This window comes from Agelaius tricolor, unplaced genomic scaffold, assembly GCF_023055355.1.
Source record: "Agelaius tricolor isolate 1412-34295 unplaced genomic scaffold, bAgeTri1.0.p SCAF_1, whole genome shotgun sequence".
Taxonomy (NCBI): Eukaryota; Metazoa; Chordata; class Aves; order Passeriformes; family Icteridae; genus Agelaius; species Agelaius tricolor.
Window position 1 is genome coordinate 5,043,074 of NW_027269261.1, and position 24,411 is coordinate 5,067,484.

General features: G+C 54.9%; 1 protein-coding gene across 1 annotated transcript; it reads right to left on the reverse strand.

Annotated features, from left to right (window-relative positions):
• Nucleotides 1-357: 357 nt before the first annotated feature.
• On the reverse strand, nucleotides 358-6,309 carry PAX1 (paired box 1). The gene is made up of 5 exons (XM_071448234.1): nucleotides 6,306-6,309; nucleotides 4,772-6,121; nucleotides 3,374-3,519; nucleotides 2,833-3,031; nucleotides 358-969 (listed from the first exon to the last, which is right to left on the reverse strand). The coding sequence occupies exons 1-5, from the start codon at nucleotides 6,307-6,309 to the stop codon at nucleotides 878-880; spliced, it is 1,791 nt and encodes a 596-aa protein (XP_071304335.1). The 3' UTR covers nucleotides 358-877.
• Between the last annotated feature and the right edge of the window lie 18,102 nt (nucleotides 6,310-24,411).

The window sequence follows — 24,411 nt, forward strand, 5'->3', positions numbered from 1 at the left end:
TTTCTCCTGCCAGGATCTTCCCTCCCTGCCCCGCTGCAGGACCTGCCCCTTCCCACACAATGGAGGGACCGACGCCAGCTGGAGGAGCCAGGGAATGCGAAACCCCGTCCCGAGCGCATCCCGGCCGGCTGCCCGGCAGCAGTGCGGGGACGCGGGGACAGCGCCCCGGCCGTGGGCAGCGCCCCGGGCCGGGTGATGCGGCGGGGAGGGGGCCACGGAGCCCCGGGATGCGGGAGAATGCCGGGAGGAAGCTCAGGGAGCGATTCCAAGGGATCCTAGAGAGTCCTCCCGCTCCCGGAGAGCTCTGGAGAAGGGAAGGCGCTCACCCTGAGGGAGGGAGAGAGGGAAGGAGGTCACTGCAGTGTGCCCACGGTTGTCGGTTTTTATTAAGGTTCCTTATTATAGAAATATCCCGTAAAACATCCTGGCACTTTTGGTCCGTTTCCATCCCGGGGCAGAGGCACTGGGAAGGGGCTGGAGAAAGGGCTCCAGCACGGAGGATGCTCCTTGGGGAAGCCGGGAATTGCTCCCCTGGGCTGGGACAGAGCCGGGAATGCTCCCGGCAGTGCCTGGGGACGGAGGGAATCACGGCATCCAACAGTCCTCGGGAGGTATGGGGGAGGAGAAGGAAAAACTGAAAGCAAGGGGGAGAAAATACAATAAAATAAAATAAAATAAAGAAGGAAGACCGAAGAGTCTCTTCCGTCATCCCTTTCCGATCCAATGGAGGCTAAGCGTCCCTCCGGGAATGTCCTGCCGGGGATTTGCCGAGGCAGAAAGTCACCTGTCACCGCCCGGGCTGTCCCCGCGTCCCCACTCCGGGCTGCAGGAGCTCATTCCAAGGCTCCAAGAGTCCCTGGGCAGCTGCTCGGCGGCTCTAGGACGAGGAGGTCGGGATGGAGATTCCATGGATGGCGCTCAGGGGCTCCGGAGCTTTCCCCGCGGGGCTGGGCGGTTTCCTGTCCACCCCTGCAGGAAGGGGGAGAGGGAAAAAGGACGGGCGAGGCAGGGGATGGAGGCGCTCCGGGCACGGGGGGACGCCCCAAAAACCGCCTCGAGAGCCCCCAGCAGCGACCGTGACCCGCCGGTGACAGGGACGGCGCCGGTGGCACCGCCAGGGACGCGGGGCGGCCCCGACCAGCCCCAGCCACGCACGGAGCGCATCCCTAAAAATTCCTAAAATTTGGGGTGTCCTGGGAGGGGACTGTGCCGGGGAGGGAGGGGAAGGGGACAGGACCGTGCCACCATTCCTGAGGTGATGGAATTCCTGCTGAGCTCCGTCCCACCCCAGCTCAGCCCTCGGGAATTCTGCTTTCAGGGACCAGGATATTTATCCCGGGGCTGCTGGAGGCACGGGGATAAGCAGGGAGGGGTTTCGGGGGAAATCCAGGAAATTGGGAAAGGGCTGAAATGGTCTGGCTGGGTTGTCCTTCCTTCTTTCTAGCCTTTTCCCATTTTTCCCGCTCGCTACAGGTACTCCCAGCCCACCCTACCCTTCCTCCTCCAGCTCGTTTGCCAGATAATCCAACAATCCAATTTTAATCCAGTTTTCCAACTGGCAGAACAAGAAAACCGATCCAAAGGAAAAAAATGGGAAAATTAAAAAAAAATTAAAAAGAGAAAAATAAAAATAAATTTTAAAACCACACGCAAAGAAACCCCACCAATATATCAAAAACCTACAAAGGTTTAGAGAAAGTCTGGGGAAAAACCAGCTTAAAAATTGGGAAATCAGAAAATTCAGACTCCAAATAATTTTAAATATCTCGAAAATATGTTAAATGTGCAAAGGTGGCTGTGATCGTTTTATATCCTTTTTTTTTCTTTCCTTCTTTCTCGTGTTTTTTTTTAATTCCTTTTCCTTCCTTCTCTCCCTCTCTTTTTTTTTTTCTTTTTCTTTTTTTTTTTCAATCTTTAAATAATCGGTTTGAATTATTTATTTTCTCCCTCAATCGCTCCTCCCTGGCACAGCTGAGGTTACGACTCGCAGCAGGTTAGAAACGGTAAAATTATTAAAAAACAAATAAAATTATTAAAAACCAAATGAAAAATCAATCAAACAAACAAACAAAAAAAAACCGAAAAAAAACCAAATAAAATTAAACCCCAGAGAAAACAAAATAAAAAAGGACGAATAAACAGGGAATTAATTGCAAAATAATTAAAATGATAGAAAGTCAAATAATGCGGGGAAAATGACAAAAATTTCGAAGGGGATTTTATAGCCAGGGCGGAAAAATCGGGATTTTTAAAAAGAGGGAATCGAGCTCTATTAATGAGGCGAAATAATTAACGGGAGATAAAAGCAACGCCCCCTCGGACAGCCTCAAATTGCTCCCGTGGGATTCCCGGCGGAGCGTTCGGAGGGAAATTATTCATTAATAACTCCGGGAACCAATTAAATAAAATAACAGTTAATTATGATAACTAATAACTATAAACAAATAGTTAAATCACTGCTGTCTGTTCACAATTAATAGGTAATTACTAGGAATTAATGATTCCCTGTCAAGGCTTCTGCTTTTCCAGAAAGGCTCCCGCTTTTTGGAATCGGTGGAATGGGGGAACGCGGGGAAAGGCCCCTGCTCTGTGCCCCACATTCCCGCATTCCGGGGGAGACCAGCAGCCCGGCAATCCTCCCCATTCCCTGCCGCTTCCCAGCGAGCGAGCAGGGAAATCCCAACGCCGGCCCGGAACGCGGCGGGGACCCGCGGAACACCGGGCTGGGCACCGGGACGGATCCGCTCCCATCCCCGGCGGGGCGGCCCCTCCTGAGGCCGGGGCTCCCTCCCGGCCCCGTCCCCGCGCTGTCCCCGCGCTGTCGCCGCTCACCTTGGCCGCCGGGCTGCTTGAAAGCCATGGCCAGCTCGCCGTGGTGGCCGTGGTGGCCCAGGGGGGTCCCCTGCGGCTGCCAGGGGGGGCCCGGGGCGATGTAGGCGCCGGGGGAGCCGCCGTAGACGCCGGGCTGGCTGGAGGGGGGGTACGCGCAGGCCGGCAGGAAGGTGCCCATGGAGGAGAGCCCCGCGCCGGGCTGGGGACAGGGACACAAAGGGGACAAGGGGCTCAGAACAGCCCGCCCGGGGGGCGGACGGGGCTCCCTGGCCTCTCTCCCCACCGCCCTGGCCCCTCCCTGCTCTCCCTTCCCTGCCCCATTCCAGCCCCACTCGTGCCGCGCACCCCTGTCCCTTCTTGTCCACCGTGTCCCCACAGCTCTCACCTGCGGGTATTTGATGTCGCCTGTCCCCTCCTGTCCCCCCAGCCCTCACCTGCGGGTATTTGATGTCGCCTGTCCCCTCCTGTCCCCCCAGCCCTCACCTGCGGGTATTTGATGTCCCCTGTCCCCTCCTGTCCCCCCTGTCCCCCCAGCCCTCACCTGCGGGTATTTGATGTCGCCGTCCATGGCAGCCTTGTCCAGCCCGTTGACCGCCTGGCCCGGCCCGGGAAAGCCGCTCCTGTTCACGCTGGGCCACTCCTCCATTTTTGGGGGGTACGCGGCCCCCTCGGTGCCAGCCAGAGCCCCTGGGGAACAAAACGTCAGCCCCGAGCCCCCTCCCCACAGCAGCTTTCGGGGTGAAACAGAGGGAATTCCCTCTGTTTTCCAAACGCCTGGCTGTGTAAACCCAGGGGCTGGGGGCACAAGAATCCGCGTTGCCTCCAGCATCCCGAAATTTGGGATCACGGCGCGGGGAGAGGCTGTGGTGTCCCCCCCCAAAACCCGCTCGCCGTCTCCCCCCTCCCTCTTCCAATTCCCAATCCCCGATAATTTAGGGGCTCCAATTTCTCTCCTGACGAAGGGGATTTGGAGAAGTGACATCGGAATTTTAAGGATAAATGATTGCGCGGGGGGAAACGCATGCGGTTGATTTACTCGGGCTTTTGGAAGGATAAAAGGACCCGCAACCCCCTGCCACGGCCCGCTTGTCCCCCCTTGGAGCCGGCGGGGCTCGGCCCTGGCGCTGCCGGTGCTCTCGGAGCCCCAAAATTCCCAGATTCCTCGGAAGAATCCAGAAGGCCGGATCCGAGTTTCCTTCTCTTCCCTTTCCTCCCCGATTTCTCCTCTCCTGTTGTTTTTCTCTCTTTTCCCCTCCTTTTCACATATATATATGTGTATATTATTTTTTTTTAATCCCCCTTTGCGGAGCGAAATTCAGGGCTCCGAATTTGCGGTCGGCAATCTATCATCCCTAGGAAAATATTTTCCACATTTTTCATAAAAAGTTCAAGATGTGGCTGAGCCGAGGCCGCATCTGGCCCCGCCGCCCCGACGGGCTGGTGGAGCAGGGGGAGGCCCTTGGGAGAAAAAAAGGGGGAAAAAATGGGGGGGGTTGGGGGGGGGGGAAAGGAAAATATACGAAACAAACAAACAAAAAAATTCGGAACAAACAGCAAAAAACCCGAAAGAAATAACAACAATTCGAAATAAACTAAGAAGCTGAAACTAATAAAAAAGAAGGAAAGACGCGAAAAGGCACGAAAGGAGCAAAGAGGCACGAACCAAATAAAAAGCCGAAAAGCCGAAAACAAGCAAAAGAAATCCCCGAACGAGCCAAAAGGCACGAAACAAACAAAAACCCCCGAACAAACAAAACCCCCCGAAACAAATAAAAAACCTCGAAACAAACAAACAAAAAACAAAAACAAAAAAAAACCCCAACCGAACAAAAAACCAAAGAGACAAAACAAAGAGACCAAAAAACCACTAAATCGACCAGAAAAACGGGCCCAAGGAAGGGCGGGAGGGGCGGTGGGGAGCGGAACGCACGGTACCCACCCGCCTGCTCCACGAAGGTGCGGATGCCCAGGATGTTGGTGACCGAGTGCGCCGAGGGCCACGAGCGGGGCAGCGGCACCGGGGGGGCCCCGAGGTGCGGCCCGGGGTGCGGAGCGGCCTTGGCGGGCGGCGGGGCCGCGGGGCCCGGGTACGGGTACTGGTAGATGTGGGCGCAGGGCAGCGCGGCCGGGGGCGGCCCGGCGGGGGCCAGCGGGCCGATCTTGTTGCGCAGGATGCGGCTGATGGAGCTGACCGAGGGCACGTTGTACTTGTCGCACACGCCGTCGGCCAGCAGGCGGTCGCGGATCTCCCAGGCGAAGATGCCGGGGTCGCCCTGCTTGTAGTCGCGGATGTGCTTGACCACGGCCGGCGTGGTGACCCGCGGCTTGCTGCCGCCGATGGCCCCGGGCAGGATGGAGCCCGTCTCGTGGTAGCGGGCCAGGATCTTGCTGACGCAGCCGTGCGACACGCGGAGCTGGCGGCTGATGTCGCAGGGCCGGATGCCGAGCTGCGCCAGCTCCACGATCCGCAGGCGGATGGCGTTGGGCAGCGGGCGCCCGTTCACGAAGACGCCGCCCAGCTGGTTCACCTCGCCGTAGGTGTGCTCTGCGGGGCGGGATGGCACGGATCGGCATGGCACGGACCGGCATGGCACGGGTGGGAGCGGCGCTGGTGCCCGCGGGATGGGGATGGCGCTGCAGCGGGAAGGGGAGAGGGAAAAGAGGGGAGAAAGGGGGAAGGGGAAGCGAGAAAGGGAGGGGGAAAGGAGAAAAAAAAAAGGGGGGGAAGAAAGGAAAAGGAAGGGAAGAAAAGGAAAGGGGGAAGAAAGGAAGGAAAGTTGAAGAAAAAAAAAGAAAGGGGAAAAGGAAAAGGGAAAAAGGAAAAAGGGAAAAAGGAAAAAGGGAAAAAGGAAAAAGGGAAAAAGGAAAAAGGGAAAAAGGAAAAGGGAAAAGGAAAAGGGAAAAGGAAAAGGGAAAAAGGAAAAGGGAAAAAGGGAAAAAGGGAAAGGGAAAGGGGAGAAGAAGTGGGGAGGGAGAAAGGAAGGGGAAAAAAGGAAGGGGAGGAAAAAAGGAACAAGGAAAAGCAAAAGGAGAATGAGAAGGGGAAGGGGGAAAGAGAGAGAAAAAGCCAAGGGGAAGGAGGAAAGAAGGAAAGAGAGGAAGGAGAGATACAGACAGAAAAAAGGGAGGTAAAAGGGACAGTAAAAAAAGAAGGGGGAGGAAAGACAGGGAAAGAATGAGAGAAAAAGAAAAGTCAGAAACGACGAGGGTGGGGAAAAAGGACACAAAAAAAAAAAGGAGAGCGGGACAAAAGGAGAGAAGGCAAAAGAACGAGAACGGGAAAAGGAATCTCAAGGAGGGAGCGGAGCGAAAGCGAAGGGAGGCGCGGGGAGGACGGAGCAGCCCGGAGCCCTCCCGGCCGGGCACGGCACCCCGGCATCCCCAGCCGCCTCCTGCCCCTTCCCGGTGCCCTGCTCCGCCAGGAGCCCGTCCCGGAGCCGTCCCGGAGCCCGTGCGGGGCCGGCCGCACTCACCCATGGCCCGGCGCGGGGAGGGGGCAGCGCCGGCATAGAGAGCCCGGGGGGCGGCCGGGCCGGGCCGGGGGGTCCTGGCGGCGCCGGGAGCGAGCCCCGCTCGCGGGGAGCCCCCGCCGCTCCTCGGGATCAATTTGACGTGGGAATCACGTCAATCGCGGCCGTCACGGCGGCGGCGCCGCCGCCCATTGGCTCCCGCCCGCTCCTAAATGGCCGCGGCCGGCGGGGCCGGGGGAGCCGCCCCCTCCGCCCGCCCCCTCGGGGCCGCGCCGCCGCCGGGGACCCCCCCCGAGCGCCCCCGAGCTGCCGGAGGGCACGGCGGGGACACGGCGGGGGAATCACGGCGGGGGAATCACGGCCCCCGAGCTGCGAGTGCCCCCGTCCCGCCCCGAGCGGTTTCCAAGCGGGACAGGGACACGGACAGGGACAGGGACACGGACACGGACAGTGACGGGGACAGGGACACGGACAGGGACACGGACAGGGACAGGAACACGGACACGGACAGTGACGGGGACAGGGACACGGACAGGGACACGGACACGGACAGTGACGGGGACAGGGACACGGACACGGACAGGGACACGGACAGAGACAGGGACACGGACACGGACAGGGACAGGCACCTGCCCCGCCTCCGGCCCCGACGGCAGCCGCGGGTGGAGCATCGCCGGGGCTGCGGGACGGGACCGGACGGGACGGGACGGGATGGGACGGGAGCGCTTTCGGGGGACACGGAGCCCTGTCCGGGGGGGCTCCCCCGAGGAAGCCCTGCTGCCCAGCCGCTGGAGGCGAAATCCGCCTGTTTCGGCCCCAAAAACCCCGCCCGGGGGTGAATCCGTCCAACGCGGCTCGGACAGCGGCCGCGGGATTCCCGGGGATTTTTATCCCCCCTCACGGAGAGGTGGGAAGACCGTGAGTGTTTGCCGCAAAAGACTGGAAGGGTGGGGGGCTCGGGTGGGGGGGAAGCAGCGCCTGGAAAAGGGGGGTGTAAAGCGGGGGGCTCGGGCAGGGGCAGCGCCCGTCACCCCCGTGTGCGGGCAGGGGGCACGGGGGGCACCCCCGGATCCAGCCGCAGCCTCAGTGCTGGAAGGAGCCCCGGGAAAGGCAGCGGATCCATTCCCCGGGAGCCTCGGCTGGCCCAGGGCGGGGGTCCCGCGGGTGCTCCGCGCCCCCGGGCAGCCCCGAGGCGGTGAGATGGCAGCGCTCGAAAAGCGGCCGGGCAGGGCAGGTGCGGCTCTGACGGCCCTGCGGATCCCTGGGGATGGGTTTTTGGGGAGGTCTGGGGGTCCCCTGCCGCCGGCGGAGGAGCCTTTCCCCCCGCACGGCCCTGGAGCATCCCTCGCTCCCTGGGGATGAGGCTTTTCCAAGGAAAAGGTCCCGGCAGGAGAAGATTCCCCCACCTGCTCCCCGCACGCCACCCGCGCTCTCCGAACCCTGCCGGGTTCCCGGGGACATCACTGGGATCCAGCCCCCGCAGGAATGCACGCCTGGATATAGCGGGGGTGGAAAGGGAGATGAGGCAAAAAGGGAAAGGGAAAAAAGAGGGAAAGGAATGATAGAAAAGAAACGAAGGAAAAGATGGGGGGAATCAACCTGAAAAGAAAACGAAGAAGGAAAAAAAATATAAGAAGGGAAGAGAGGTAGATGATGAAGGGAAGTTAAGCGGGGGAAATGAAAAAAAGGAAGGGAGAATAAAAGTAAAAATAAAATCGTTTTTAAAATTGGGATAAAGAAGAATAACTAAGGAAAAATAAGGGAAAACAGAAAATTATTAAAAGGAATGGGAAAAGAAAGAGAGGAAAAGAAGGGAAAGGAAAGGGGCGGCTGCTCAGGTGAGATGTGGCAGGAAAATCCCAATTAATTTGCTCCCTGTCCAGCTCCCTGTGGAGCTCCAGGAGCAGCACCGGACCCCCAAATCTGCTCCCCCCTGGCCATTCCCTGCCCTGCCCTGGTCGCGATGGTTTCCATCTGCTCCGGCTCCTCTTTCCCTTCTCCAGCCCCTCTTTCCCGGCTTGCACACGATGCGGCGATTTTAAAACCCTAATTTTCCCTGGTTTTGCCAAAGCTGCTGGAATTTTGTGGGTATTTTTATGCCGGGCTGAGCCTCGGGTGACAGGCGCGATTTTACGTCATTAATTTTGCTGAATAAAAATCCAGAGGAGCTGGGAGCTCTGGAAGCTTTTCCTTTTTTTTTTTTTTTTTTTTTTTTTTCCTTTTTTTTCTTTTTCTTCCATTTTTAAATAGATTTATCAGGAATATTGGATGGAAATATCAAGGATATTGGATAGGAATGTCAAGGATGTTTTTCCACTGCAGGAGCTGGAGATTAGAACAGTTAAAGGTAGGGGGTCCTGGGTTTTTCACCAGTATTTATTCCCGACTATTTATTACAAAATAATATAATTAATATTATACTTTAATAGAATAATGCTGTTAAATTATTATTCAATTACAATTATATTGTTGTGTTGTTATCTGATACTGCCATCGTATGCTACATTATTTTATTATTATTAATTGATTACTGATTCAGGAACGCTGGGGCTCTTGCAGGAGTTTATGGAGCTCCTTTTCCATCGGGATCAAACCAAACTGGAAAATCCTGTGGGATCAGACACTCTGAAAACCCCCAGAAAGTGCTGGGTGCCTCAGCCTGTGCTTTGTGTGTCAGAGACATCACAAAATTCCAACAGGATTTTTTTTCTCCAGTCTTTTGCCCAAACGCGGGGAGTTGGAGGATCCCAAAAAATCTTCGTGGTCGCTGAAGAAGAACGTTTGAGAGCTCAGCAAAATAAAATCCTGCTCCAGAGCTTCCCTCTGAGCATCTCTGTCAGGTCTGTCAAGGCCACAGCTTCGATAATTAACAATAATATTTGTCAGAAGCGATTTTCTTCCGTAAAATCCCTCCCTGCCAGAGGCTCCTCAAACCCACACGGATTAAAACCACACCAAACCCCCCGGGAGTTTTTCCATTTGAATTTTTTTTTTTTCCTCCCCCTAAAAAATCCCTCTGCGTTCTGTGATTAGAGATTCTCAAAGCGAAAACCAGAGCGGGATCCCGGAGCCTTTCAATAAAAAATTCCTGATGGGAAAGGTTGCTGATCCAAGGGCAGCTCGGAGCTTTGAAAATCCTCAATAAATCGCACGGGTCCATCCTGCTTTTCTCTTTATTTGGATTTTCTCCTCCTTTTCTGCCCGGGAACCGTTTCAGTGGCTTTTTTGTGGAATCCCATTTCATGCCCTGAGCGCAGCGTGGGGACGGGCAGCTCCAGCCGCATCCCGCAGCTCTGGATGCGCCCGGTGCCAGGGATCCCCTGTCCTTCCCAGGGCTTGATATTTAAAAACACCGAGTATTTTGGGAAGAATCCCGGTTAACGGCGGAGCCTGGGGCTGGAAGGAGCTGGGGGCATTGAGGGTCGGTCCCTGCAAATCCCGCTCGCCACATCTGGGAGCCGCGTGCGAGGAGGGGCCGGCAGGAGCAGCCTCTGGAAGGGACTCGGAGAGCCGGGATCCCGCACGGAATGTGGCGAAAGGACAGAGACGGGCTCCTTCCTCTCCCTCCCGCCATTCCCGGGAAAACCGGCACCCCCCTGCTGGAAATTCCTCCGGGGGTGCTGGGAACCCCGCGCGGCCTCTGGTGGGAGCGGGAGGTGCCGTGAGGCACGAACGGCTCCTTCCCACCGGGAGCCCCCCTGGAATCCTGGAATCATGAAATCCTTGAGGCTGGAGAAGCCCCTCCAAGACCATGGAGACCAGGTGTGTCCCTCTCTCTCTCTGGGGAATGAATATTCCCTGGCTCCTCCAGTGCTCTGAAAGAGAAACAAAACTCCCTCCCAGTGTTTTCCTTCGGCTTGAGCTCCCGTTCAGGGCTGGGCAAGCCTTGGCTGGGTGTAAATCCAGGCGGGATCAGCTCCCGGCTCTGCAAACAAACCCCACACGTGCTGGGGCCGAGGGGCTGCTAAAGCCATTCCCGTTGTTTTCCTAGCGGGATGGATCCCCCCTCCCGGCCACCGCGAGGCCGCAGGCTTGGCAAGGAACGGGATGTTGAGTTGTGCTCCTGGAAAAACACCTCGGGGAGGCTGGAATAGCACCGGGGGTCTGCTGGGATTGGCACGGGGTTGTCCGGAGAGATGGGGAGAGCAGGGAATTTACTCCTCCTTGGAAAGAGTTGGGAGGAGATTGGATAGGATTTGATAATGGTAAAGTCAGGTTTTAGGGCATGGATGCATCCAGCAGCGTTTGGTGCAGGATCTTCTTGTCCTGAGAGAGTCTCGTAGGAAAGAGGGTGGGGTGTACGTGAGGGTGGCCTGAAAAGTGGGATAAATAATCCATGGATTTCCCAAGGGATGGCTCTGAACCTGCCGGGCTGCTCAGCCAGAAAAAGGGGAAGAAAAAACCTGAATCCCCTGTTGGTTTTCCTCAAGGTCCTTCGGCTTTGATGGTGGAGGCGGATTTCAAACAACATTTTATAGGGCTGGATATTAATTTAATAGTGCTGAATGTGATATTACTGAATATATAAACACTGAATTCAATAGTCCTGGATTTTCCAATCTGCAGCTCTTCCCTCTGGAAGAGGGCACCAAGCCAGGGCTGTGCCCAGGGTGCCATTCCGGCCATCCCAGAGCTCCCTGGTGCTGCTCCAAAGGATCTCCCGAGGGTCTGGAGCCATTTGGAGGCAGGTAAACTCTTTTCAGGGCTCATTTCCCAGCAGAAACTCGTCTCAGTGTGAAAATGCAGGGCCAGAGCGAGGTGAGCAGCACAGAACATTACAACCACCATAAAGGCCCCGAATAATCACAGCAAAACTCTGTTTATTTCTCCCCGTGTGGGAATGGGGGATATAAAATGGGATTTAAAGCTGTGAAGAGCTGCCTTGTCCGCTCCAGCCGATTCCTTCATCCCAAAAGTCCCTCTCCCTCTGCTTCCCATTCCTGTCTGACAGCTCCTCCTTGAACATGGCCTTTAAAATTAAATATGGGTGGGGGGATAAAAAAGAACTTTTCCTCGCTGCTCTGCCTCCCTGAATCTGCAGGAGACCATCCAAATAAACCAGAAAATAATTATTTATGGCCTTATAAATTGTTGACACTGATTTCTCCAGGAGTAAAAACACCTTTTTGGAGCAAAATGGGATTTTTCAGTGTTTTTATTTGCAGGTGTGTGGGGTTGAGTAGATATATTTTGAGCTGAGAAAGATTTGGGGTTTCAGACCTGTTTGGTAAGAGAAACAGGTAAGAGAAAGCAGCTGGGAAAGTTTAATTTCACTTGAGAAAAGCTCAAATGAGCTTTTTGGTTCAAATGGGCTTGTTGGTAAGGTGAATTGTGCTGCTCTCCTGGAAGAGCAGTGGTGGGATGGAGCCTTGAAATGGGAATATCCGAGATGGGGAGCATGGACCGGGAATACAGTGGAATTCCCCCCCTAAATCCAACACTGGGAAAGCACCCGGGACATTGGAGTTATTGTGCATTACCGGAAGTGCTCCGTGCCAGAATTCTAAGCCAGTAATTGGGATAAAATGGGAATGAAATTTCACATCTTGTCCTGGCAAGAGGGAAATGGGAGCTCCCTTTGGAAAGGCTGCACACAAACAATGCTCCTGCCACTCATCCCGTGGCATCGCCAGCCCAGCGCTCCCCGGGCACTGGTTTCCATTTATTCCCCGGAATTCTGGGAGATGTCAGCAGAATTTAACACACATGATGTGGGCAGATGAATGAGCTGGATCCTTTTCTGGGAACGAGAGTTCCTGGGGCTCTGTGTGGTTCTGCAGCTCCAGAGCTGGGGGGATTTATTTTGGGAGATCTGGACTCCATTTCAGGCCGGGAAAATCGCGCTGAAGCCAAGGGAGAGCTTCCCACTCCCATCAGCAGGTCCCAGGAATGCACTTAAAACCCAGGCTTGACTTTAAAGCCAGGCTTAAGTCTTGCTTCTGCTGAAAGGTGAGGGATTTAAAAGAGCATTTCTGGGCTTACCTGGCTCTGGGTTTGTAAAAGAATCCTGCAGGATGCTGGAAGTTTTATGGATCCAGGTTGTCCCTCTGCGTTGTCTGGGAGCTCTGATATCCCAGAATTATCTGGATGAACACCATGGATATGCCCAGCCAGCATTTTTGGAGAGCCTGCCCCATCCCTCCCCTCCCAGCTGTGATTTCCCCATGGGAGGTGAGGGATTTCCAGCCCTAATTCCCCCTCGTGGCCCTCTCCACCTTCACTCCATCCAGGATCAATTCCTGCTCCAAATCCTCCCTCCAAAGCAGCCCAGGTAGTGAAGAAATTCCCCCAGGACATGGTGTGGATCAGGCCACTGTCCCCCAAAACACACTTGGGAGTGCCTGGGGCTGCAGGAGCCTGATGGCTCCAGATCCATGGAGAGCAGGATCCAGGGAAAGGGAGCATCAACACCAGGGAATAATGCTGGGAGCTCAAAACCCAGCTCAGGCAGGGAGACAAAGGAACTCCCTGGGCTGGAGGGAGTGGGAGAGCGCAGGAAACCATCTGCCATGATCTTCTTTTCCCTCTCCTTACCTGCTCCCAGCTCCAGCACCTGCAGCGATTCATTTCCTCAGGATGGAATTCCTCTGCTTGAAGCCAAGAGATAACAGCCACAGAGGGGGAGCATCCCCATCCCTCCCGAGCCCGGCTCTGGCATTCCCCATTGGAAATAATTTATATCCTCTGGTCTGCTGGGCTTGTCCCACCAGCCCTAATGACTGGTTCTGTTTAATTTTCAGCTGCTTAATTGCAGCCGAACACTTCAACACCACTAAATTAAAACAAGCTCCCAGCGTTTCCTTGCCTGGGCTGCTGGCCCCGCTCCAAGGGGCGCTTAAAGCAACCTCAGATGGTTTATTCCTGCCACACAGGCTGCTCCCTTCCCAAAAAAAAAGCCTCTGTGTGCCTAAACCCAACAAAGTGGGAGCATGGAAAACAACTTCCAGGCGGGACACGACTGGGATGAGGCCGTGTTCCCTCCCCCCGAGGGTACCCAGCCATTCCCGTGGCTTGGAAAAGGGTTTGGGGGCCAGGAGCATCCTACAGGGGAGCAGAGCCCAGCCTGGAGACACTGCCCTGATGGAGAAGCTGCTGTTGGTGGGGGTTTTGCCAGGCAATTTTACGTCTTGGAGCAAATTTCCCAGTGTGGAAGCACTGTGGGTATCAGGTACCCATTAAAAAGGAGCCAGAGGAAATGGAGCTCCTGCAGCAGTTCATATTCCAGGGTAATAATGGATGTTTAGGGTTGGGATGTGCCCTTCCCAGCACCATTCAGGGGGGATTGTTTGCTTTGGGGGGGGGGGGGGGCTGGGAATCCATCAGCAGTGCCAGAGCTGGGACACGGAGCCGGGAGAGCAAAGGACAAACAGGATCTGGTTCTGCAGAGAGTGGGGAGAAATGAGCTGAGGCCAAAGCTGGCCCCTCTCCAGCCACAGGAGCCTGATGGCTACAGATCCTTCCATGGGGATCCCATCCCACCCCATCCCATCCCACCCCATCCCATCCCATCCCATCCCATCCCATCCCATCCCACCCCATCCCATCCCATCCCATCCCATCCCATCCCATCCCATCCCATCCCATCCCATCCCATCCCATCCCATCCCGCCAGGAGAGAGGAAAAAACTCAACCTCCGAGGGAGGGAGGGAAAGCAACCCCCTTTAATTGGGGGGTAAAAATAACCCAAACCTGCCAGAGCAGCCCATGGAAAACTCCTATAAAGTTGAAAGGCCCTGGAAGCCGGGCAGGCTCCTCGTGCCCATAAATAATTTCCTCGTGGATCAGCGGAAACAATGCAATTAGGGGCCGGCTGCTGCAGCACGGTGGGACTGCAGCCAGGCAGTCCCTGGGAATGCTCAGACATCGTGCAGAGCTCCTCCCAGCTGCCTGGAGCTTTTAGGGCTTTAACAGGGTTTTTCTCAGGTTTTCTGTGCTTGAAATGACCCCCAAGGTATCAGAAAATCTCTTTTTTCCCAGCCCTGCGACAGCAGAAGTTGAGATTCGTCGGTTCTGCTTTTGAAGGTTGTTTATTTTTCCTTATCTATAACTATCTATTTCCTTATCTATAACTATCTATTTCCTTTTTCCTTATATATAACTATCTATTTCTTTATCTATAACTATCTATTTCCTTATCTATTCCTATCTATTCGTTCTCTGACCTGCTGAGGCCTGTCCTGCGGGTTGGTTCGTTGCACACTGACCGCCCTTGGGGTGGTGTTAACTTTTTATACATAAACTACGTGTACTTTATTTACAATAATTTTCCAACACCTATCACCTATGTTAGGCACTCTGTCTCTACTCTAAACCAATCCAGAAGTGCCACCATCACAGCAGAAGATGGAGGATGAAAAGAAGGAGAAGGAGGACAGGACACGCCCAGGTTCCTCCATCTTGCCTCTTGAACCCCCATTCTAAAAGCCCCAAAATTCTACTTTTTCACCCTGTGACAAATTCACTATCATTCTACTCAAACTCTTGTGGCTTGTAAATCTTCACACAAAGTTGGTCATTGTTTCCATGGGCTAAAATCAAAGGCACAGGTGTCTTTGACTCTGTGCCAAGGTCTCTGTGCCCCCTGCCAGGGTCTCAAATAACCCAGGGCAGCCAGAGCAATGTCCTGGGTCCCCACAGGTTTTTGCCCTCTTTAGACAGGACAAGGGGACAAGGGCCAGGCCTGGCTGCTTCAGGGACCGAGCAGGATGGCTGGGATAAGGGATTGGGAAATGGGAGTGGTGCGGCTCAGCCTGCCCAGGAAGGAGCTGTGGGATGAGGGGATGCTGCTCCGTGGGGCTGTGCCCATCTTCTCCATTTTCCTACCCCCCTTAAAAAAAAAAAAAAAATCTTTGCAGAAAACTGGGGGGAAAAAAGGGAAAAAGGGAAGTTAAAGGAGGCCTTGCATGGACACCTGGAGGAAGGAGGAGCCCGGAAAAAGCCTGAAAGCAGAGACTGTGGCAGGTTACCTGATCCCGGTGCGGGCCGAGGCGAGAACAGCGGCTGCCCGATCCTTATCTCGGCGGGAGCCACAATGGCCCGCGCCTGTCTCTGCGCCAGCACCGGAGAGAAAACACCTCCAGTGCTCTTCCTTCTGCACAGCCCCTGGCCAGCAGCAAGGACAGGAAGCCCAGAGCCAGGGGCCTGCATGGGATCTGCTCTCCTGCAGAAAATTCCTTGCCCTGGGATTAGCAAAGCCGCCAATAAACCTGAGCAGGATTGATTTTCCTCTAAAAGCCCAGCGGTTCAAATCCTCTGGGATTCCTTCTAATCTCCCTTAGGAGCTGGAGTGGCTCCTGCATTTTCCCAAGGGAGTGAGAGTGACAGGGGACATCCATCCATCCATCCATCCATCCATCCATCCATCCATCCATCCATCCATCCACCCGTCTATCCTTTGGATCCCCATTGCTCCATGCCCACCCTCTTCACCATCCACTGGCCAATCTCAACCCCCAAAATCTTCATTTCTTCCCAGTGGGACACAGAACTGGGGGTGACCCCAAGCTGTGCCCCCATCCCGAGGAGGGGGCTCCCTTAGGGAGCCACTGGCACAATGGACAAAGGCTCCCGAGCTGGTTGTTCCTCTGTCCAGAGGGATTTTCTCTGCAGAGGGTTCAGCCAGGGTCCTGCCTGTGGGCGCTCCCCAGAGGCAGCAAAAGAGGGATGATCAGCCCAAGGAGGGTGAGCAAATATCCCAGGGTAATTTGGAATGGGGGGAAGGAAAAGGAGCTGGAGGGAACACAAGGAAACTCCCTTTCCACCAGCCCGTTATATCTCCACACTAAACTGCAGTTCCCTATCCCTAATTTAGGATATTTGAATCCCAAACACCATCTGGCAGAGCCTCCAGGGCTGTTTTCCAGCCTGGATCTGCTCCCTGAGGGCTCTGGTTCTGCTCCATCCCGGGTGGAGGGTGGCAAAGCTGCGCTGGCCCAGGAGATGGAGCCACCACATCCCTGCCTCCGGCTTCTCCTGGAAAACCCCGGCGAGCAGGGGCCTGCCGGGCAGGAAAAGGCCCCCTGAAGGGGATATCTTTCACCTCTCGGTGACTTCTTCCACAAATATCCCATCCTTCAACACCTTTTTGTTGACAGAATCTTTGTCAATAGCGCCTGAACTTCAAGCTTGATCCCAATCTCCGCTCCGGGGGGAACCGGTTGTGCCAGAAGTGGCAGCCAGAGGTGTCTGGGGGGAACCCGGCCCTTTCCATGGAAAAATTCCTCCTCAATTCCCTGTGTGGAAGGGGATCTCGCTGTGCAGATTCCCGGCTATGGGACGCCCAAGGTGCTCAGAAGGGACAGGAGAGGTGGAGCTGCTCCACGAAGGTGTTGCTGGCATAAAATACATTTAAATTCCCAAAACGCTTCTTGGATTCAGCAGCACGTGGAGGATAATCCACAAAGAACCCCAGAATTGTTTGGATGGGAGGGGATTTTAAAGCTCATCCCAGTCCATGGGCAGGGACACCTTCCTCAATCCCAGGCTGCTCCAGACCCTGTCCAACCTGGCCTCGAGCATGGACTGGAAAAGTCGTTTATTACTGTAAAAGTGTCCCTGAAAAAGTCTCTGGAAAAAAACAACAGTGACAACATTTAAATATGCAGATTTTTACCTTAAAAAGGTTTTTTTAAGTGTTACTGGATTTAAGGAAAAAACCAGAGCAGCAGAGATGAAGGAGGCACCTTAATCCTATCAGCCATCATTTCTGGAAAGGTGAAGATCTGAAATTTGGGAATGGAGATAAAGTTCACCAGGGTTTCTCTGGAAAGATTAGAAATATTTATGGATCGTTAGCACTACCCCCCAGTTGTGCATTTTCAGCAAAGATTTATATTTTTTAAATAAGAGGGGAAAGTAAATTTTTCTTCAAAAATAGTTTTGGAGAGGAAAAGCTCAGGGCTGGGCCGGCTTTTGGGAAGAACCTTTGGATGGCTCCAGTGGGAGGCATCATGTGCCTCCATGCACAGCTCCGGAACAGGTCAGGTGTCAGAATCCTTGGCTGGGAAATCTCCTGGAGGGGGGGAAAAGAGAGGAAAAACCCGAGAAAAGAGGCAGGAATGCGCTGCCAGCCTGGAGGCTCCCTCTAGCGCCGCTTCCCAGAGCTGCCAGGGCTCAGGGATCCTCTCATCCCAGCAGGAAAAGCTGTGGATGGGACAGCCAGCCAAGCTGCCCTCCCCAGCCATTCCCTGCTCCCACCCTCAGGACACTTTTGGGTGCCCTTTTCCAGCTGGTGCCACCAAAACCCCGGAGCAGGGGCCCTGAGCAGTGTGGCCTCAGCCAGCCTGGCCTTCCCGCCCGGATCCCAGCGTGGCAAATCCCAGGAAGAGTGGGAAGTGACGGCTCCCAGCCCCGGGGCCATCCCTGTCTGTGTGTCCCGTGTCCCTGCCAGCACGCACACAAGTGCCCCTCACCCGTATTTGCCCTGGCTGAGCTGAGATGGAGCCATGGGGCAGTGTCCAGAGCCAGAGTCTGGTTTTCCTGGATCCACATGGACGCTCAGCTCTGCCCCACACACGTCCCCTTCTGTCCTGTCCATGTCCCCGAGGAGGGAGGGGCATGGGGACAGCCATGGGGACAGTCATTGTGGAGCAAGGGACAGCCAGAGCCTTTTCCAGCAGCTCAGAGACTGCCCCACATCCCCAAATCCCCATCCCATGAGGAGCAGCTTCAACACACTGTGCCCTGGGGGATGTGACTCTCCCAAATTCCCAAATACCCAAATCCCCATCCCTTGAGGAGCAGCCCCATCCCTCTGTGCCTTGGGGGATGTCACTCTCCCAGGTCCCAACTTCCCAAATCCCAAATCCACATCCCATGAGGAGCAGCCCCATCCCGTTGTGCCCTTGGGAATGTGATTCTCCCAAATTCCCAAATCCCCATCCCATGAGGAGCAGTTACATCCTGGTGTGCCCTGGGGAATGTGATTCTCCCAGGTCCCAAATTCCCAAATTCCCAAATTCCCAAATTCCCCAAATCCCCATCCTATGAGGAGCAGCCCCATCCCTCCATGCCCTGGGGAATGTGACTCTCCCAGATCCCAAATTCCCAAATCCCCATCCCATGAGGAGCAGCCTCATCCCTCTGTGCTCTGGGGGATGTGACTCTCCCAGGTCCCAAATTCCCAAATTCCCAAATTCCCAAATTCCCAAATTCCCCAAATCCCCATCCTATGAGGAGCAGCCCCATCCCTCCATGCCCTGGGGAATGTGACTCTCCCAGATCCCAAATTCCCAAATCCCCATCCCATGAGGAGCAGCCTCATCCCTCTGTGCTCTGGGGGATGTGACTCTCCCAGGTCCCAAATTCCCAAATTCCCAAATTCCCAAATTCCCATTCCATGAGGAGCAGCCCCATCCTGCTGTGCCCTTGGGAATGTGATTCTCCCAAATTCCCAAATCCCCATCCCATGAGAAGCAGCCCCATCCTGCTGTGCCCTGGGGAGTGTGACTCTCCCAAATTCCCAAATCCCCGTCCCATGGGGAGCAGCCTCATCCTGCTGTTCCCCGGGGGATGCTCCCACTCCAAGGCCTTCCCAGAACTCCATCCCGTGGAATTCGTGCCCCCACCCGGCACCATCTCCTCCCTCTCCCTCCAGGACCGCAGCTGGCGGAGGGCAGAACAAAACGGGACAGGGGCCTGGGGCTTCCCAGAGCACGGAGGGTGGGATGCGGCTGCTCCCATGCGAGGGGAGCCCGGCCAGGCCGCTCCCAGCAGCGCTGCAGCATCTCCAGGCGCCGGGAGATGGCAATCTCCATCTTCCGATGGCATTCCCGGCGCCGGGAATGAGCCCTGATGGGGCCGTGGCACCCCCGAGCGCCCAGCTCGGCCTTGCTCGGGGAAATCCCACTCCAGCCCTTCCAGAAGAGCGGGGTTTATTCCCCGTGCTCGAATCAATATCGGGTATTTACCCTGCGCTGCTTTATCCGCCTCCATCTTCCCGAATAAACGGGGGAAAATTGGAGCGCGGTCCCCGTTATCTGTTTGCCATCTGCCCCGGGTTTAGCGGCTGCACGGACTAAGCTTTGGATCAACAAGGTTTTATTGGTTCCTGTCACTGCGGGCCGAGCTAAATGAGACATCAAACCTCCCTCCTTCCCTCCTCCCTCCGCTGGGCTGCGCCATCCAGGCAGCCACGGCTCAGCTTCTTTTTGGGAAAGGGAGGAGAAAATGGGGATTTCACTCAAATTTCCAGCGTTCCCTGCCTTCCACGGCGGCTGGAAGAGCCGGGGGTGCTTCCCCTTCCTGGCAAAGGAGGAGGGGGTGGGCACAGCTCCTGGTTTAATCCTATTTCTAGGAATAAATATGGGATTTTAAAGCAGGCTGGGAATCCAAACCCTGCCTTCCCGAGATCCCCGTTGCTCCTCTCACCTCAGGAAGGTGGGGTGGGACACGGGCAGAGACAACCACAGCAGAGCAGGAGGGCACAGGGATGGGGCTGGGACCTCCGGAGTTCTCCTCATCCCTGGAATTCATCCTCAGCCCTGGGTGGGCAGGAAAGGCTCTGCCAAATCCCAGGGACACGCAGCAAGGGAGCCTCCCTGCCCAATTCCGAGCAAATTTGGGATGGTTTAAAAAAAAAAATGGTGAAAAGGTCACCCCTGGAGGCCTCATCCTGATGTCCCTGCCACAAACCCAGCAGGTGACAGCCACGTCTGGGTTTAATGACCGGTTCCATCCCAAAAATGGGCAGTGAGGGCTGAAATCCTGGTGGATCTTGAGTGCCGTGGTTTCCAGGAGCAGGGGATTGGTGAAGCGGCACATTGGCTTTATCCAGTTCCATCCCAGCAGCTTGGCTGACTCTCCCAAGTTTCTGAGGGGAAAAGAACCATGGGGATTTGATTTTTCCATCATTATAAAGGGAAAAAAACCCCAAGTTTTTAAATAGGAAACATCATCTCTGCGGGGGATCCCACATTATACAGGTGGCATCTCCCTTAGCTGGCTGTGAGGTGGAAGGGGACACTCATCCCCAAAAAACTGCTTGGAAACACAGCCACGGCATGTGGAAACACATCTCCTCCTTCCCACTCCCTTTTTTCTCCCTTTTTAAGGGTACAAATGCCATTCCAGCAGCCCAAAATTCACCTGAGGGGCCACAGCGGCCCAAAACTCACCCGAGGGGCCACAGCGGCGCTGGAGCTGAGCTCTGGGAATTTGAGCCAGGCGAATTCCAGCCTAAATAACCTGCGAATGTGCGAGTACAGGGCGAGCAGCCGGACTGCTCCCTCCTCGCCAGAGATGTCCTGGCTGGGTTTTTCTATTACTGCTATCAGGAGGATCTCGGCAGACAGATGCATTTACTGTTTGCCGCCCGAAGATAATGAAAAGAAACAGTTTATAAAATCAGATTAGGGGTGGAAAAATTGCCTAATGATTATAATTCCCAACCCCGCCGCTGAATAATGATGTATTCAAGAGTTGTCACCGCGTGATGAAAGGGGCCTCATATGAGAGATGCTCGCCTCTGAAGCATGACTGCGGATGAATTGCAGCCAGATACAATCCCGAGATAAGGGACAATGAGAGCCTCGAGAACACTTCAGAACGGGCTCCTCAGCACGGAGCCGGAGCCGCAATAAAAAGCCCGTGAATTTAAAAAAAAAAAAAAAAAAAAAAAAAAATTCCGAACGGTTTCCGATAAAAGACGAGCCAAGGTGAAGGGGGAAAAGAGGGAGAATCCCTCGAGGCCTGGTGGGGAAAGGAAAACGCACTCTGTAGGCCCCAGAGGATGGGTTGGAAAGGGAATGTTGCGGGTTCTCCTTGGAAAATCTCTCCTGTAAGGTAAATCGGGGTGTGGGTGGGTGCGCCCTGGCTGGAGGGAGGGATCGGCTGCTCCCAAGGGCAAAGGATGGATCCACAAGGAAGGAGGGAAGCGTGACTTGGGCATCCACCAACTCCTTCCCAGCCCAGGAACCACCCAGCTTCAACCTGCCCCAAATCCCTGGATGCCATTAGGGATTAAAGAGCTCTCCAGCTCCCAAGGCCTTTCCAGGAGCACCCTGGGCATGAAAAAGCTCCCAGAGCAGCACCAGGATGTGTCCCAGCAACGTGGAGAAGCCAGGAGCCCACATTCTCCAGCCCCAAAACGAAAGGAAGCCAAAGGATGGGATTGGAGTCACCCTTCCCTGGGGAGCAGCAAGCCGTGATCCCACCAGGAAGGGGGGAAAAGATGGATTTTGCACATTCTCCATGGTCTGAAATGCAGATGTCTGCACTCAAAGCAGCCGTGGCACCGGGAACGGCGATGATTTATGGGAAGCTGCACCAGCATTCATTATTCATGTGGAAAGCAAGGGAAGGGCGTTGATAGGGATCGGGAAAAGCTTCAAATCCATGGGGGAGATAAACTTGGATGGATGGTGTCACCCGGAGCGGGGCTGGAGCTCTGGGGCACATCTCGGTACCACCCAGGACAGCTGCACTCCCAGGACAAGGCGGGCACTACTTCCACAGCTGCATCCCAAAATCCCAGCGGGAATCGCTGCTCCAGATTGATGCCAAGGCCCTGTTTGCTGTGCGTGCCCACAAGCCTTCCTTAGAGCACATTTCCCCCTAAAATCCGCCGACTTTTAGCTCCGAATTCCACCAGCGACCCCAAACTCCGCCTCGCTCGGGCGGAGAGGGAATGGCAGGATCCGCCAGGAACCTGGAACGCTGCATCCCTGAGGTCTCCTGGCAGCGCAGGCACTGCCTAATTACAGCTCGGTTCCCGCTAATGAGGGGACACCCGAGCGCCGGACACTCCGCTGGTGGCCGAGTCTTCCCTGGACGCCCGCAATTACAGCGCTCGCTGTTAATTGCGCTCATTAACCTCGCCCGAGCAGCTGCGGGAGCAGCGGCTCCAGGGCTGGCGGCGTGGTGGAGCATCCCTGGATTATCCCACTGGCATCCAGGACAATCCCAGATTCCAAAAGGCGGGAAAAGGCAGGAAGTGGATTCTGGGGACAACCCCATGGCAGTGTCATGATCCCAGATCCCAAAAGGCGGGAGAAGGCAGGAAGTGGATTTTGGGGACAATCCCATGGCAGTGTCATGATCCCAGGATGACCCCAGATCCCAAAAGGCAGGAGAAGGCAGGAAAAGGTGAGAAAAGGTAGGAAAAGGCAGGAAAAGGCAGGAAGGGGATTCTGAGGACAATCCCATGGCAGTGTCATGATCCCAGATCCCAAAAGGCAGGAAGTGGATTTTGGGGACAATCCCATGGCAATGTCATGATCCCAGATCCCAAAAGGCAGGAAAAGGCAGGAAAAGGTGAGAAAAAGTGGGGAAAGGCAGGAAAAGGCAGGAAGTGGATTTTGGGGACAATCCCATGGCAATGTCATGATCCCAGATCCCAAAAGGTGGGAAAAGGCAGGAAGTGGATTTTGGGGACAATCCCATGGCAATGTCATGATCCCAGATCCCAAAAGGCAGGAAAAGGCCGGAGGTGGATTTTGGGGACAATCCCATGGCAGTGTCATGATCCCAGGATGACCCCAGATCCCAAAAGGTGGGAAAAGGCGGGAAGTGGATTTTGGAGCTCATGAACATCAAAGACTTTCCCATTGCTGATTCCCTTGGATAAAAGCAGTTGTTTGTGGGATCAAACCCAGGCCCACAACACCCAAAACTGGGCTGGCATCCCAAAAAAGCCAAATCCCACAGGAAGCAGAGCCAGCAGCACATCCCAACCCAACCCATTTTTCCCCCTCTCCCTTCCCAGTGCTGCCCTTGCTCAATTTTGGTTTGGCTGATTGGGTGTTTATATTTATTCCTCTGGCATTATTTCTATTTTTAGCTTCCCAGACTGCAGGGAAGAAAAAAAACCCAAAAAATTAAAAAAAAAACAAACCAAAACCCCCTTTAACTTTCCTGTGGGCTCTCCAATTCTCGCAGCTCATTCCCAGGGAATGCAGCAGGGCAGAGCCCAGGAGCCCCAGCACCTCTCACCCGAGCACCCTGCTGGGCTTCCAGGGGCAGCACGGCCCTGCTCCATCTGGCAGCCAGGCCTGGAATTTGGGAGGAAGGAATCTTTGCCTCGTTCTCCCTGTTTCCAGCAGGATCTGTCTTTCTGTCACCTCGTTACAGCTCCTGCTACCGAATCCCAGCTGGGCTGGAGGCAGAGCAGAGAGGGAACAGCAGATCCCACAACTCTTTCATCCCAAATTTTCTGCCCTTTCAGCCTTCCTCCACAGGACTTGCTCCAGCAAAGGCTCCTGATCCAGAGGTGTCCTGGATACAGACACTTCCAATCCCCAGCACTGGGCACAGATTTCAGCTTCCCAGCCCTGCCACATCCCCTGGGAGCCCTGAATTCCCTGGAAAAGGGGCTTCTCCAGCTCCAAACCAGCTTCCCTGGGAGAGGTTCAGTCCCTTTCTCCACCAGAATATTCGTTTTTTCGCCATCCATGCTTTATTTTTAAGCCCTTTCTCTCTCTCCCTTCCTGGTTTTGTTTCTTGGTGGGCGTGGGGTTTTTTGTTTTTATTTTTGTTTTGTTGTTGTTGTTGCTGTTGGTTTTGGTTTTGGGTTTTTTGGGGGGGGGGTTTTTTGGTTGGTTTTTTTGGGTTTTCTGGGGTTTGGGGTTTTTTGTGTTTTTTTGGTTTTTGTGGGGGTTTTTTTTGGTTGTTTTTTGGGGGTTTTTCTGGGGTTTGGGGTTTTGGGGTTTTTTTTTTTGTTTTTGTGGGGGTTTTGTGATTGTTTGGTTTTTTTTTTTTCTGGACAGCAAACGTTCTCCTTCTGTTCCCGCTCAGTCTCTGGCCCCGATCCTGTGACAAATCATTAACACCCGAGCATCTGAAGCGGCAGCGGCGGCGGGGCCAAGCCCGGCTCCCTGGAGCACAGCCCCCATTCATGCCCTGCGCTCACCCCGTGACTGCGGCGGGACAAACTCGCAGGGCAGAAAAGTTGTTTGTTGTCCCTCAAACGCCTCCATTGTCCATTGTTGGGGCTCCTTCCTGAGCCACAAGGCACGGCGAGCGCCCTCGGGGCTCCTGGCGTGGCGAGGGGACATCTATCCTAAAATTCTGCCCCGTTTGGGAGCGCCGGGTGGGAATCTCCCCGCCTTTATCCGTGGGGTCGTGCTGCAGTAATGAAGAATAAACTCATTTTCCACTCAGCCAGACCCCCCC